The sequence below is a fragment of the Nannospalax galili genome, unplaced genomic scaffold, assembly GCF_000622305.1.
Source record: "Nannospalax galili isolate Female #2095 unplaced genomic scaffold, S.galili_v1.0 scaffold359, whole genome shotgun sequence".
In the NCBI taxonomy this organism is placed as follows: Eukaryota; Metazoa; Chordata; class Mammalia; order Rodentia; family Spalacidae; genus Nannospalax; species Nannospalax galili.
Genome location: NW_008347042.1, coordinates 1882614 through 1894762, shown reverse-complemented (window position 1 = coordinate 1894762; position 12149 = coordinate 1882614). Strand labels below are relative to the sequence as shown.

Here is a 12149-nt window from a genome sequence, read left to right as displayed (position 1 = left end):
CCCTGCTAATGTCTGGTGTGTTGTCGGCACCCCCAGCCATTCCCCACTATTTGTCCTTTTGGTGAATCTAGTCAGCCTATCTAGAGGTCTTTGTTTTAGGAGGGTCAGTTGTTCCTCATCTAGCTGTATTCAGTTGTCAATATTCCTTTGGATAAGATGGGGTCTCCTGTTCATTTTCCCAGTTCTATGCTGGGTTACTATCTGGGAATCCCTTTGGCCACCCTGGCCAACAACTCAGAAGGAGGTATCGCCTGTCTGGCATTGTTACTTGCTATGTAGCCTTTAGCTATACATATGGTCTCTTATGAAATTATATTGGCCCCTTTAATCTTTGGTTATACTTTCCTTTTGGGTGTTTAAGGACACACAGTTGGTCCAGATAAACCGATTTATTTTTACTCTTAAGGTCGTTTAAGGATCTGTTCCTCAGGGGTCAAATGGGCTTGGGAGGAGCCCCTGGCTCCTTTCTTTTACCAGTTCCACCTATGTGAAGATAAGGTATTCTTAATAGGCACAGACTGAAGAATAAGAAATACTGTTGTGGTGCCTTGTGAATTTGTTGTTGTTGTTGTTGTTGTTATTGTTGTTGTTGTTTTGAGACAGGGTCTCCCTATAGCCTCAGTTGTCCTGGAACTTGCTATATAGACCAGTTGACCTCTGTCTCACAGAGATCCACCTGCCTCTGCCTCTGGAGTTCTGAGGTTAAAGGCATGCACTACCACACCTAGCTTCCTTTTGAATTTTTGGCATGTGCATTTTAGAACTTTCAGGGTCATTATTAATGTAAAATAATGTGTTTACAGGGATGAAACTGAACCTGCCCAAATACAAGACTCAAGTGCTATTAAACCTGATGGCTGGCTTGACAATGAGCCAACATTTATCCCAAATCCTAATGCTCAAAAACCAGACGATTGGTAAGCATTCTTCCTTTTCACATAAAAGTTCTGAATTTGTCTTGATTTTTTAAACAGTTCGTGTGGCTTACCTTACCAGAGAGACTTGCAGTTAATATATTTGCTTTGTTCTAATGTCTTGAGGAATGAGGACATGGATGGAGAATGGGAGGCACCTTACATGCCTAATCCAGCATGTCAGATTGGATGTGGGGAGTGGAAACCTCCCATGATAGACAACCCAAATTACAAAGGAGTCTGGAGACCTCCAATGATAGATAACCCTAGCTACCAGGTAATAACAAGTTGTCCCTGTCCCTTAGTGAAGTTTAAAAGATTGTGGTGTTTTAAATTATTTCTCTTTTTAGAGTTGTAATTTTGTGAATCCAAAGAAAGTAGGCCTCAAATAATTTGTATAAAGTATATAGCATTTTTTTATGATTTTGTTGGGTAGCAAAGTTAAGAGCTGAAGGCAAATCACTTCATGTTGTCTTCCTCTCTAATAACTGCGTGGTACTTACTTTGGAATAAAGTCCTATTTCAGAAGTAAATAAATGTGTTCTGATTGAGAGGACTCAACTTGTTCAGTTGAATAATTAGTGTCTGTGCTTAATGGTCCATTAGACTCCTTATTTCTTTAAACATTGTTAAAATTCAGAAGTTTTTTAAATTTTATTATTTTTATTTTATGTGTATGTGTGTATTGCCTGTATGTAGGTAAGTGCACCTGTGTCATGCAATGCCCGCAGAGGTCAGAAGAGGTTGTCAGATCCCCTGGGACTAGAGTTACAGACATTTGTTAGTGGCCATGTGGTGCTGGGATTTGAACCCAGGTCTTCTGCAAGAACAACCAGTGTTCTTAAATGCTGAGCCATCTCTCCAGCCCCTAAAATTCAGAATTTTTTAAACTGTTGACACCTATTGAGTGGATCTGGCTTTACCTATATTATTGATTTAACACTCTAGTTTTATATTTTTAGTGATTCATTGATGTTTCTTATTTTATACATACATATATATGTAGTTACATATTGCAGTCCTTCACTATAGTCTTTCCTTATAGCATTTATCACAAAACAGGTTTGTGTATGTGCATGTGTGCACTTGTCTCTGTGTGTGTGTATGTCTATGTGTCTGTGTGTCTGTGTGTTGTATGCATGCAGAGCCTGACATCAGGTGTCTTCTTTGATTGCCTTCTACACTGTATTTTGGAAACAGGGTCTCTCACTGAACCTGGGACTTGCTGATTCAACTAGACTTGGTGACTGGCAGACTCTGGGGATCCCTTGTTGTCACTTCCCCAGCATTGGGATTACAGGCATGTGCCACCTCACCAGCTTTTTACATGGGTTCTATACACTGAATTCAGGTCCTCATACTTATGCGGCAAGCATTTCACCAGCTGAATCATCTCCTCTTGTTCCTTTTCATTTGTTTAACAGCATTACTCTGCTTGAAAATATTTTCATTTATTGTCTTTCTTCAAGGGAATCTGGAGTCCTCAAAAGATTCCTAACCCAGATTATTTTGAAGATGATCATCCATTTCTTCTGACTTCCTTCAGTGCTCTTGGTTTAGAGCTTTGGTCCATGACTCCTGACATCTACTTTGACAATTTTATTATCTGTTCAGAAAAGGAGGTAGCAGATCGCTGGGCTACCGACAGCTGGGAGCTGAAAATAATGGTGGCAAATGCTAACGAGGTATGGCAGTAACCACAGGCACATGATGGAACTATTGATCATAATGGACCCACCGCTAGGTTGGGGTAGACAGATGTGCAATAATTGCTCACTGCCAAGGAAATGTACTTGAATAAGCTTTATGTGCGGAATGTTTAGGCTTTGTGCATGGACAGTACCATGAACTGTGCATCATATGTCTGAGTCCTCATTCATTAAATGTAGCTTTAATAGGAGTCAAAGCTTATTCAAAGCTTGTGGTTTATAGAAATGACTGTATCTTCACATTGCTGATATAAGGCAAAGAGGCATCAGCAGTTTATATTCATTTCAACTCCTTCTCACATAAAGAAATACAAAGAATTTTAAATTTTAACATGTCTTTGCCCCTCCGTAAATGTTAAAAACTGCATAGGAAAGGCTAAACTAAATATTTCAACCCAACGTCTTTTGGAAAACATATCTTTAAAATCAGTTAACTTCAGACCTACATTTTTTTTAATTTGTAGAATGTTATTTATGTGTGTGCACATATGCATATGCATGTGTGTGTGTGTGTGTGTGTGTGCCATGGCATATGTGTGGAGGTCAGAGGACAACCTTTGGGAGTCAGTACTCTCCTTGCGCTTTGTTGAGGCAGGGCTCGTGTTTTGTTTCCATTGCTGTGCTGTGTACTCCAGGCTGGCTGGCTGGCGCAAGCCTCCAGCCATTTCCTGCCTTCACCTCCCATCTCCCCCATAGCAGTTCTGGGTTTACAGATGCAGGCCACCACAGCTGGCTTTATGTATGGGTTCCAGGGATCAAACTCAGATTGTCAGACTTGTGCAACAAGCACTTTTACCTGCTGGGCTGTGTCATGCACCCCATTTGGTTCCTTTTGACATTTGATTGTGGCAAATCAAACATTTTGTGGCCCTGGATTTTACTTTAATAATATAAAATTCAGGCATAAGGGCCACTTGTAAATTTGCTCATATAAAAAAGAAAACACAAGAATTCTGAAATGATTTTATTAGTAAATTCTTTTAAAAGACAGTACATATAATCAAAGATGTCTTTCCTTTCCAATTTTTGGTGTGTGTGTTTGTGTGGGGGGTGGTACATACATTTGGTTGTTCATGTGCACACATACATGCAAGGGCCAGAAGCCAACACTGAGTGTCTTGTCTATCCCTCTCTTCCTTACTCGTTTAAGACAAGGTCTCCCTCTGACCCGGAACCTCATCAGTTCCAACAGGCTGGGCAGGGAGCTCTGGGATCCACCTGTCTCCACACCCCAATGTTGGAGTTACAGGCTCACATAGCCCTGCCCAGATTTTTACATGGGTGCTAGGGATTCAAACTCAGGTCCTTTTGCTTGAGAGGCAAGCTCTCTTACCTACTGAGCCATTTATCCCTAGCCCATAGAAGTGAAGTGTATATTTCTAAATTAAGTCTCTAATATGCCCATAAAAGGTAGTTTTGTCCTGAAATTTACAGAGAGAGAGAGAGAGAGAGAGAGAGAGAGAGAGAGAGAGAGAGAGAAACCCCATAGGTCCTAGTACTGAGCTTCGGTGATGGATGCTATTTGAGGGGTGGAGCGTGTCTTGTTTCCCAATTCTTTTCTCCCTAACAGAAAACATCTAGGTAGCATGCATGCATTTTCCCACTAGAAACTTGTAAATTTTCTATGTCCATTTCTCCTGTAGCCTGGTGTGCTGCAACAGCTAAAAACAGCTGCGGACCAGCATCCATGGCTCTGGCTCATTTACCTGGTGATGGCTGGGCTGCCAATAATATTAATCACTTCATTTTTTTGGCCAAGAAAAGTAAAGGTAAAGAAAACACATTTCTTTAAACTTTGTTTTCAGATTTGTTAGTATTCTATGAATTAAGCAAGTGATTCTTAAATGTAATGATCTTAATTTTCTGTAAGATTTATAGCCAGTTTATTAAATATGTTACCAGCTATTGCAAACAAATATGAAAAATAGTGCTTTGGTTTTAGTGAAGATAGATTTTTTTTTAACTACCACAGAAAAAATATGAAGACATGGAGTATAAAAAATCTGATGTATGTAAACCACAGAGCAAGGCGGCACTGGAACAGGAGGTAAAGGAAGAAAAGGCTGCCCTGGAGAAAACAGAAGAGTTGGAAGAGGAAAAGAAGCCAAGTGAGGGTGAAATTGTTGAAAAGGGTAAGGCTGGGATTGTGGCTGATGACAGCGGCCCTCTGTGGGTGGAGCACGTGTCAGCAGCGTGTCGTCTTGAATACCTAATGTTGTAGTGGCTTATTGCCAGATTTGCACCTTTGAACTGCCAAGAACACATGACTTTAACAGTTGTTTAGGTTTTCAGTTCTCAGGGTCTTAAGTTTGTAACTTCTTAGTACTTTATATACTGACATTTCAAATTCTTTACCAGGCATTTATAAACAACAATTTTGGAACATTTAAATCAAAAGGGCCTTATTTTAGCTTCAAAAAGGATAGTTTAGACACTGGGTATGGTGGTACAGACCTTTTTTCCCATTACTTGAGAGGCAGAAGCAAGTCAAGTGAGATCCATTCCAGCCTGGTCTGTCTAGCGAGTTCCATGCCAGCTGGGGCTACAGGAAAACCTGGTCTCAAAAACAAACAAAAAGGATAGTTCAGTTGTAAGTGTGGTAAAATAATGAGCATTTACCATTAACCTTTTTTTTCAATTTTGAAAGGTACAAACTGCAATTCTTAATTTGGGAATTTAAATAAATCCTCCTTTATTGTACTTAATACTTCTCAGTAGCAAAATCCTAATTCACTGGGTCTTTGCCTTTAATAAACTGTGTTCTAGAAGAGGAAGGTGAGCCTGAAGAAAAAAGCAAAGAAGAAGCTGAAATCATAGAAGGGCAAGAGGAGGGGAATAAGTCAAATAAATCCGGGTCAGAGGATGAGGTAAGCATATGTTTAACAGATAGTAAGCTGGCTTCTATGTGTAACTGTTATCCGTAAAATTATTCTAATAAAAACCAAAGTTTGGTTCATGAAGGTTTGCCATAGTTCCCCCACTTTCATAAGACCCTCTACATTGCTTTTAAAACAAATTTAGGGCCTGGAGAGATGGCTCAGAAGTTAAGAGCACTTGCTACTCTTTTAGAGACCCAGGTTCAGTTCCCTGCACCCACATGGCACCTAAACACTGCCCCTAACTCCAGTTCCCAGGGAATTCAACACTCTTTTCTGGCCTCTGTGTATACTGCTTGCACATGGTACACTTATATACCTGTAGGCAAAACTCATACACATAGAATTAAAATATTTTAAATAAATTGATGAAGGCAAGAAAATATTGGATAAAGGAGCAGTTTGCCCATAACTTACAAAATGTAAGACAGAAGTGTATCTGTAAAAAATGTAACTCTATTCATAAAAATTTAAAAAGATCTCTTAAATAGTTAAAATGCATTCCTCATTAATACATGCTAACTCATAGATGTTATAAAAACCTTTTTTGTCTCAATGCAGTCATTTAGAAATAATTGTTATATTAAGATATTTGGGTACTCTTTGCCTGACACAGCGTTTTCTCAAATCTTAGGTGAACTAGGTTTTTTTCCTATTAACTTTAAATGTTTACCTCTTTTGTGTCATTGATATAAAATGGAACTTGGCACAATGCATTCTTTTTTCTTCAGTGGTTTTTATAGGATCAGAAACCATCCAGGGTATAAGTAAGGACCACAGCTTTCCTTGTTGCCCAGCATAACCCAAAGCCTGTGTTCTGTGCTTTTTCCATCCCTTGAGAGCTTCACTTAACCTCATTCATCAGCCTGTTGCTTTGCACACTGACATAAGGGCCAGAGTGCAGCTTTGCCTGGCCTGTCTTTGCTTCCATTCTGTTTAAAGAGATCTCCTGAGGCTAGAGAGATGGCTCAGCAGTTAAGAGCACTGACTGCTCTTGCAGAGGACCTGGGTTCCATCCCAGCACCCACCTAGCAGCTAACAACCATCTGTAACTCTGGTTCCAGGTGATCCTACACCCTCTTCTGACCTCCATGGGCATTGTACAACACGGGTACACTTAAACACATGCAAGCAATACAGTCATACACATAAAATAAAAATAATAAAAGTATAAAAGAGATCTCCCAGGGCTGGAGAGATCGCTCAGGGGTTAAGAACACTGGCTGCTATTGTAGAGGACCCCAGTTTGACTCCCAGAATCTACATGGTAGCTAACAACTGTCTGTAAACCAGCTCCAGGGGATCTGACACCTTCTGATCTTGGTGTGCACTGCATGACATGTGTGCACTTACAAACATGCAGGCAATACATTCATGCACATAAAATAAAAATAATAAAGTATCTTAAAGAGATCTCCCAAATAAGTTAGTTGTTATTGTGGTTTTTTTCTAAAGCTTATTCAGTCTACAGGCCTGGTTACTGTGTTTGGGTTCTAAAGGGACTTTGGCGTTCATTATCTGTATGACTTTGCATGTTGAAGAGGAGCTGGCCAAGGTAATTGCTTCCAGAGCAGAGTTTTCACCTGCCATTGTTTGAGCTTTGACATTGGTAATTACACTTGCAGTCATTTACTCAGATGTGTGCTAGTAGCATCTGCCTCACAAAGCAGCTTAATTCCACCTTCCAGCCTTTTCGTTGTCTCTTGTATATTTGTCAGTAAGCTAAAGTAAGTCAATTTTTGAATAGCAGCATTTTGTGAAATAACTTGGTATAGTGTAGTTATAAAATCATTTATCTGTATAATTTTTTCATAATTTTATATTGTTCCTAAAATTTGCCTTTGTGTACAAATGAATATTCTGAAAGATAAAGAATTAAAGGATAGAAAAATGCCAAATGATTGCATTTGGTATGTTCTTTTCCTCTCCTAATTTTTCTGGAAGCATTCCTTCCAAAAAGTTCTGGAAAAGTCTCTGTAAAACGAACTCAGCAATTCACTACTCGCAGAGATAGTGTGATGAATGGTCTTGGTGATCCCACAATGAAAATCATATAACTACTAACTATGCAATTGAGTCCAAGTTCTAGGTCATAATAAAATGGTGAAGGAGTCTGTCGTAGTGTTCTTTGTCAGATGCTTCAAGCTAATTGAAGCATCAGTTTAGATCTCATTTAGGATCAGCTGCATGCAGTAAAGGAACTTGTGTAAGTTAGCACTTGATTGTTAAGAGCATGTATTTTCAAGAACAAGGAATATATTCCCTACTATCTACTACTTACCTGTTATACTAGAGTAAACTTTTCCATAATTCATGTCTCCTAGATGAAAGAAGCTGATGAGAGCACAGGATCTGGAGATGCGCCATTGAAGTCATTACGCAAGAGGAGGGTACGGAAGGACTAAAGCGTGTTCGAGTATTTTGGATTCCCAAGAGAGATAGATACCTGGCATTCTGAAGCTAGCATGCCTGAGTGGACCTTGAACCCACCTGTGCAAACTCTAAATCTCCAGCAATGTTATTCTTTCAGATACTTCTTTCTTTCTTTCTTTTGGGGGAAAAAGTAACTTTGCAGTTATCTGGTCTTTGAATTTAGAATAAAAGAAACGTGGAGCATTACATCTGAGATCCAAGAGATTACTGTCATTAGAAGATACAGTTTTAAGAGTTTGGAGATAGTTTTTGTTTTATAGAGCAAAATAATATGCAGTAACTTTACAGCTGTTGAAATAAATCAACTATTGGGCTTTCCACTTTAATGACTATGCAAAAAGGTAGTAGGTAGTTTTATAATAGAAGTGAGAGTGTGCTCTGTTGTACAGATGGAGAGTGAGTTCCTCTGTGGTTCTTCGATTTAGAGTGTTGTTTGGGACCCACACTTACCTTGTTTGTGTTACACAATCGTTATGGTCAGTTCACAGAAATTACAGAGTCCTTGAAGAGGTGATGTGTTAACAGGTGTGTCGGCTGAACAGATGTCTGGCACTAGTGGAATCGCTGGGTAATCTGGAAGCACAAAGATAATAGGTTCATCACATTACCTATCACAAAGATAATAGGTAATATGTGAACACAAAGATAATAGGTTCATCAAAACCAAATGATATAAAGATTTTTTCAAGCTTTCCTAGCTGCTTCGTGCCTGAATGGTTTACCCCATTCACAAAACTGCTTGTGTATATGCTGCTCTTGAAAATACAATTGAAATATTTTTCTTCTTTAAATTATACCTTCTTTATATATAGATTAGTCTTGGAGAAGCACCATATTACTATTATGAGGTCCTTATGGCAATTCCAATTCCTCCTACTTTGTGTTTTGACCTTGCTTTTTTGCTGATGAATTCACATGCATTTTGAGTCTGGTGTCACTTTCACAGCTGCCTCCGAGGTGGGTGAGCACAGCTTTGCTGTCGCCCCTCTTTTAGAATGGTTACCAAGAGTCCCTGAAATACCTATGATTAAACTGTGTTGTTCCCTTTTATTGAAAAATTTCTTATATTTGAACAATGGGTTTCAGCTCTTTGGAAGGTAATTTATGTCTCTTGAGACTACAGAGTCATTTTAATACTAAGTCTCTAGAAAACTTTCTGAGTTGGGTAAGATTTTGGACTTTTTTCCTAGACATGCATACACCCCATCGTTAGACAATTCCCACTTCATTTCCCTTACATCCCTCCCATGAGAACATTCACAGCTCACATACAGGAAGAATCTAGCTTCACCTTGCGGAAGGAAGCTGAGCACAGGTGATGCTGCCTGAGTCTTCTCTCAGACTGACTAGAACTTATAGTGAGAGCATGCCCACCACCGTGATCTAACTTATCAACTGGGGGTTGGAAATTTTAACACAGCTAACCATAATTTGTATTTAGTTAGCAAGGACTGAGCTTAGCACATCTTGCAAGGACTTTCTCTGCTGTTTTGAACTAGACATTTGAAGTAACTGGATGAGAATATTTCTCAAAGTAAATAGCTATACTTCATCCTTAACCTTATGAGAACTGTGCCTGTCAAGTAACTTTATGTGGACACTTTTTCTAAAGATTGATTAAAGCTGTTTTTGCTTCCTTGGTTGCAGATTCATTTAGCATGAACATATGGTTAAAATTCAGGAGCATACAGTGGCAAAATTTGAGCAACCAATTTTATCTCCATTATTTTATTGATGCAAGGTCTTACTCCGTAACTCAGGTTGGCCTAGAACTCCTAAGTAGCCCAGGCTGGCTGCAAACTTGCAGCAATCCTCCTGCATCAGCCTCCTGAGTGCTGGGATTACAGGTGTGAGCAACTGTGCCCAGCTTGAACAATCAGTTTTGCCAAATCACTGTGGATCCCTGCTGGTGTTCTCCTCTATGGAGGAGCCATGACTGACAGTTCAACTGAAATTAAACACTTGTGATTGACATGCGTGAGGTCTATGCAGTTGGTAACCAAGTGGCTTTTCCCTTCTACTACCTTAATCTGACTTAATTTAAAATTACTTGAATTTATATTTATCTCTAATAAAAGAAAAATATCTATGCTTTGCTTTTTTCTTAGTTGTTTTTTAGAGACTTTTAAGCTATTAAACTAACTTGTTTTTGCTTTTAAAAATATTTATTTTTATTTTATGTGTATGTTTGTGTGTCTGAGTGTATGCATGTGTACCATATGTGTGCAGGTGCCCACGGGGGCCAGGAGAGAGCATTGGATCCTGTGGAACGGGAGTTACAGGTGGTTGTAAGCAGCCTGATGTGTGTGCTGAGAACTAGATCCTAGTCTTCTGCAAGAGCAGCCAGTGCTCTTAACTGCAGAGCCATCTCTCCAGCCCCTACTTTCATCAGCTAGTCTTGCTTCCATTGATCATTTCTCTAGGAAGACTTCAATGTTGGTTAAAATTGGTAAGTCTTTTTGAAGTGTCATTCTCAGTTTGGAGGAAACACAGGATGGGACTGCTTATATAACATGAGCCACTACCAATAAATTTAATGTTTTGTAGGGCCAGGGAGATGGCTCAGTGGGTTAAAGCACTTGTCACATAGGGCTTATAACCTGAGTTTGATCCCTGGATCCAGTAGTGGAAAGAGAACTCTCAAAAGTTGGCTTCTGACCTCCATGTGTGTACTAACACACACACACACACACACAGAGTAATAATAAAAATTGGATTTTTTATATTTTTATTGACTGTGTATGAGTGTATTGTCTGCATGTATATGGGTGCACCCATGTCATGCCGTAGAAGTCAGAAGAAGAATGCTGGATTCCCCTGGAACTGGGGTTTGTAGCCACTATGTGGGTGCTGGGAGTCGAACCTGGGTCCTCTGCAAAAGCAGTCAGTGCTGAGTCATCTCTCCAGTCCCAAAAGTTGTTTTAAAAAATGGTTTTGTATTCAAGTAGGAACTATTCAGGTCATCACATGTTACACATTTAGACATCTTTAGGGTTATTTTGTTCAATTTTGGCTTTATGTTTTAACTTTAGGAAGATTTAAAGTATCAGATGGTTTAGACAACTATTTAAATCTTTTATATAAATGATTTATAAAACATAATTATTTCTCTATAACTTTCAATTGTTGCTCCTCAAAGCATATACCTCTTATACATTTCTACATGTGGTATGGCAGCTGGGAGGACTTTAAGAAATGGCCCTTCTGACAGGTCAGACAGGCAAAGCTGTTGAGAGAGAAGTGGAAACACAGTAGAGCATCTCTAAGACTCCTACAGTACACAGAAGAGTAAGGGTAGTCTTGAAGATGAGGAGACAACTGGGGACCATCTTTTGACACCTAACACCTATCTTAAAATGTAATTTCGTGTTTGTTAAATAAATGCAATATGCATCTTTTGTGGATCTTATGTTTTCAAGGTTTTTAAACTATATTTTAAAAATTGTGTGTATGCATGGTGTCTGTGCAGGTAGGTGCATGTGGGTACAGTTGCCCAAGGAGGCCAGAAGAGGGTATAGGATCCACTGCAGCAGTTGTGAGCTGCCTGCTCCGGGGGCTGGAAACTGAGTGGGTCCTCTGCAAGAGCAGCAAATGCTCTTAACTGCTGAACCATCTCTCCAGCCCCTATTTTCAAGTATTAATAACAGATAAGCTACCTGTAAACTTTAAAATAAGATAAAAACATTGAATAGATTATTACAATGTGTTACTTTGGCTTCTTTCATCACTCCTTAAAACTCCCTCCATCATAAGATAAACTTTGTGAGGTCAATATTAAGTCTGTTGTAGTAAACTTGCCTTTTAAAATCTACTATGTCTGGTTTGGGTGAAATAAATGGAAGCTGCTTATCTGTATAAAGTGGCTGGGAAGTGAAGATAGCATTCCATTGTCCAGTTCTTCGCCAACCACCCATGGAATTGTAGTCTCTGTTCTTTCAGGATTTATATGTAATCTTAAGAATTAAAGCAAACTGGTGTAGTAATTTTGGCTATGACATCACTGAAAAAGTTTCCAATGACAATCACCAGTGGGTGTTAACTCGAGGTTAAAAAGTTATTGGACAAAAAAGACTTTACAACTTAAGGAAATAAGATTCACTTTTGTTTGCTTCAGATCATTCAGAATCTAAAATTCTACTTTTATTCAGGAAAAGGACTGTATCACAGGGAAGAAAAATGGCCAGAAATAAGGATGAGAACTTACTGTTTGGAAGTAG

The 12149-nt window shown here is 39.1% G+C and overlaps 1 protein-coding gene and 1 long non-coding RNA gene across 3 annotated transcripts in view; one reads left to right on the top strand and one right to left on the bottom strand.

The window, feature by feature from the left end:
• The window catches only part of Clgn (calmegin), a 43445-nt gene extending 35058 nt beyond the window's left edge, over positions 1 to 8387 (top strand). For both annotated transcript variants that reach the window (XM_008843432.2, XM_029568503.1), the window contains exons 9-15: positions 804 to 917; positions 1041 to 1191; positions 2384 to 2599; positions 4267 to 4392; positions 4596 to 4755; positions 5390 to 5490; positions 7824 to 8387. In XM_008843432.2, coding sequence (XP_008841654.1) covers positions 804 to 917; positions 1041 to 1191; positions 2384 to 2599; positions 4267 to 4392; positions 4596 to 4755; positions 5390 to 5490; positions 7824 to 7904 — 949 coding nt within the window. In that variant the 3' untranslated portion in view covers positions 7905 to 8387. The remainder of the gene's footprint in view (positions 1 to 803; positions 918 to 1040; positions 1192 to 2383; positions 2600 to 4266; positions 4393 to 4595; positions 4756 to 5389; positions 5491 to 7823) is intronic.
• Positions 1 to 8506, bottom strand: part of LOC115072102 — a 19121-nt gene extending 10615 nt beyond the window's left edge. The window contains exons 1-2 of the long non-coding RNA XR_003851162.1: positions 8383 to 8506; positions 5078 to 5177 (exon numbers count right to left, since the gene is read on the bottom strand). This is a non-coding gene — a long non-coding RNA (uncharacterized LOC115072102). The remainder of the gene's footprint in view (positions 1 to 5077; positions 5178 to 8382) is intronic.
• Positions 8507 to 12149: the final 3643 nt, after the last annotated feature.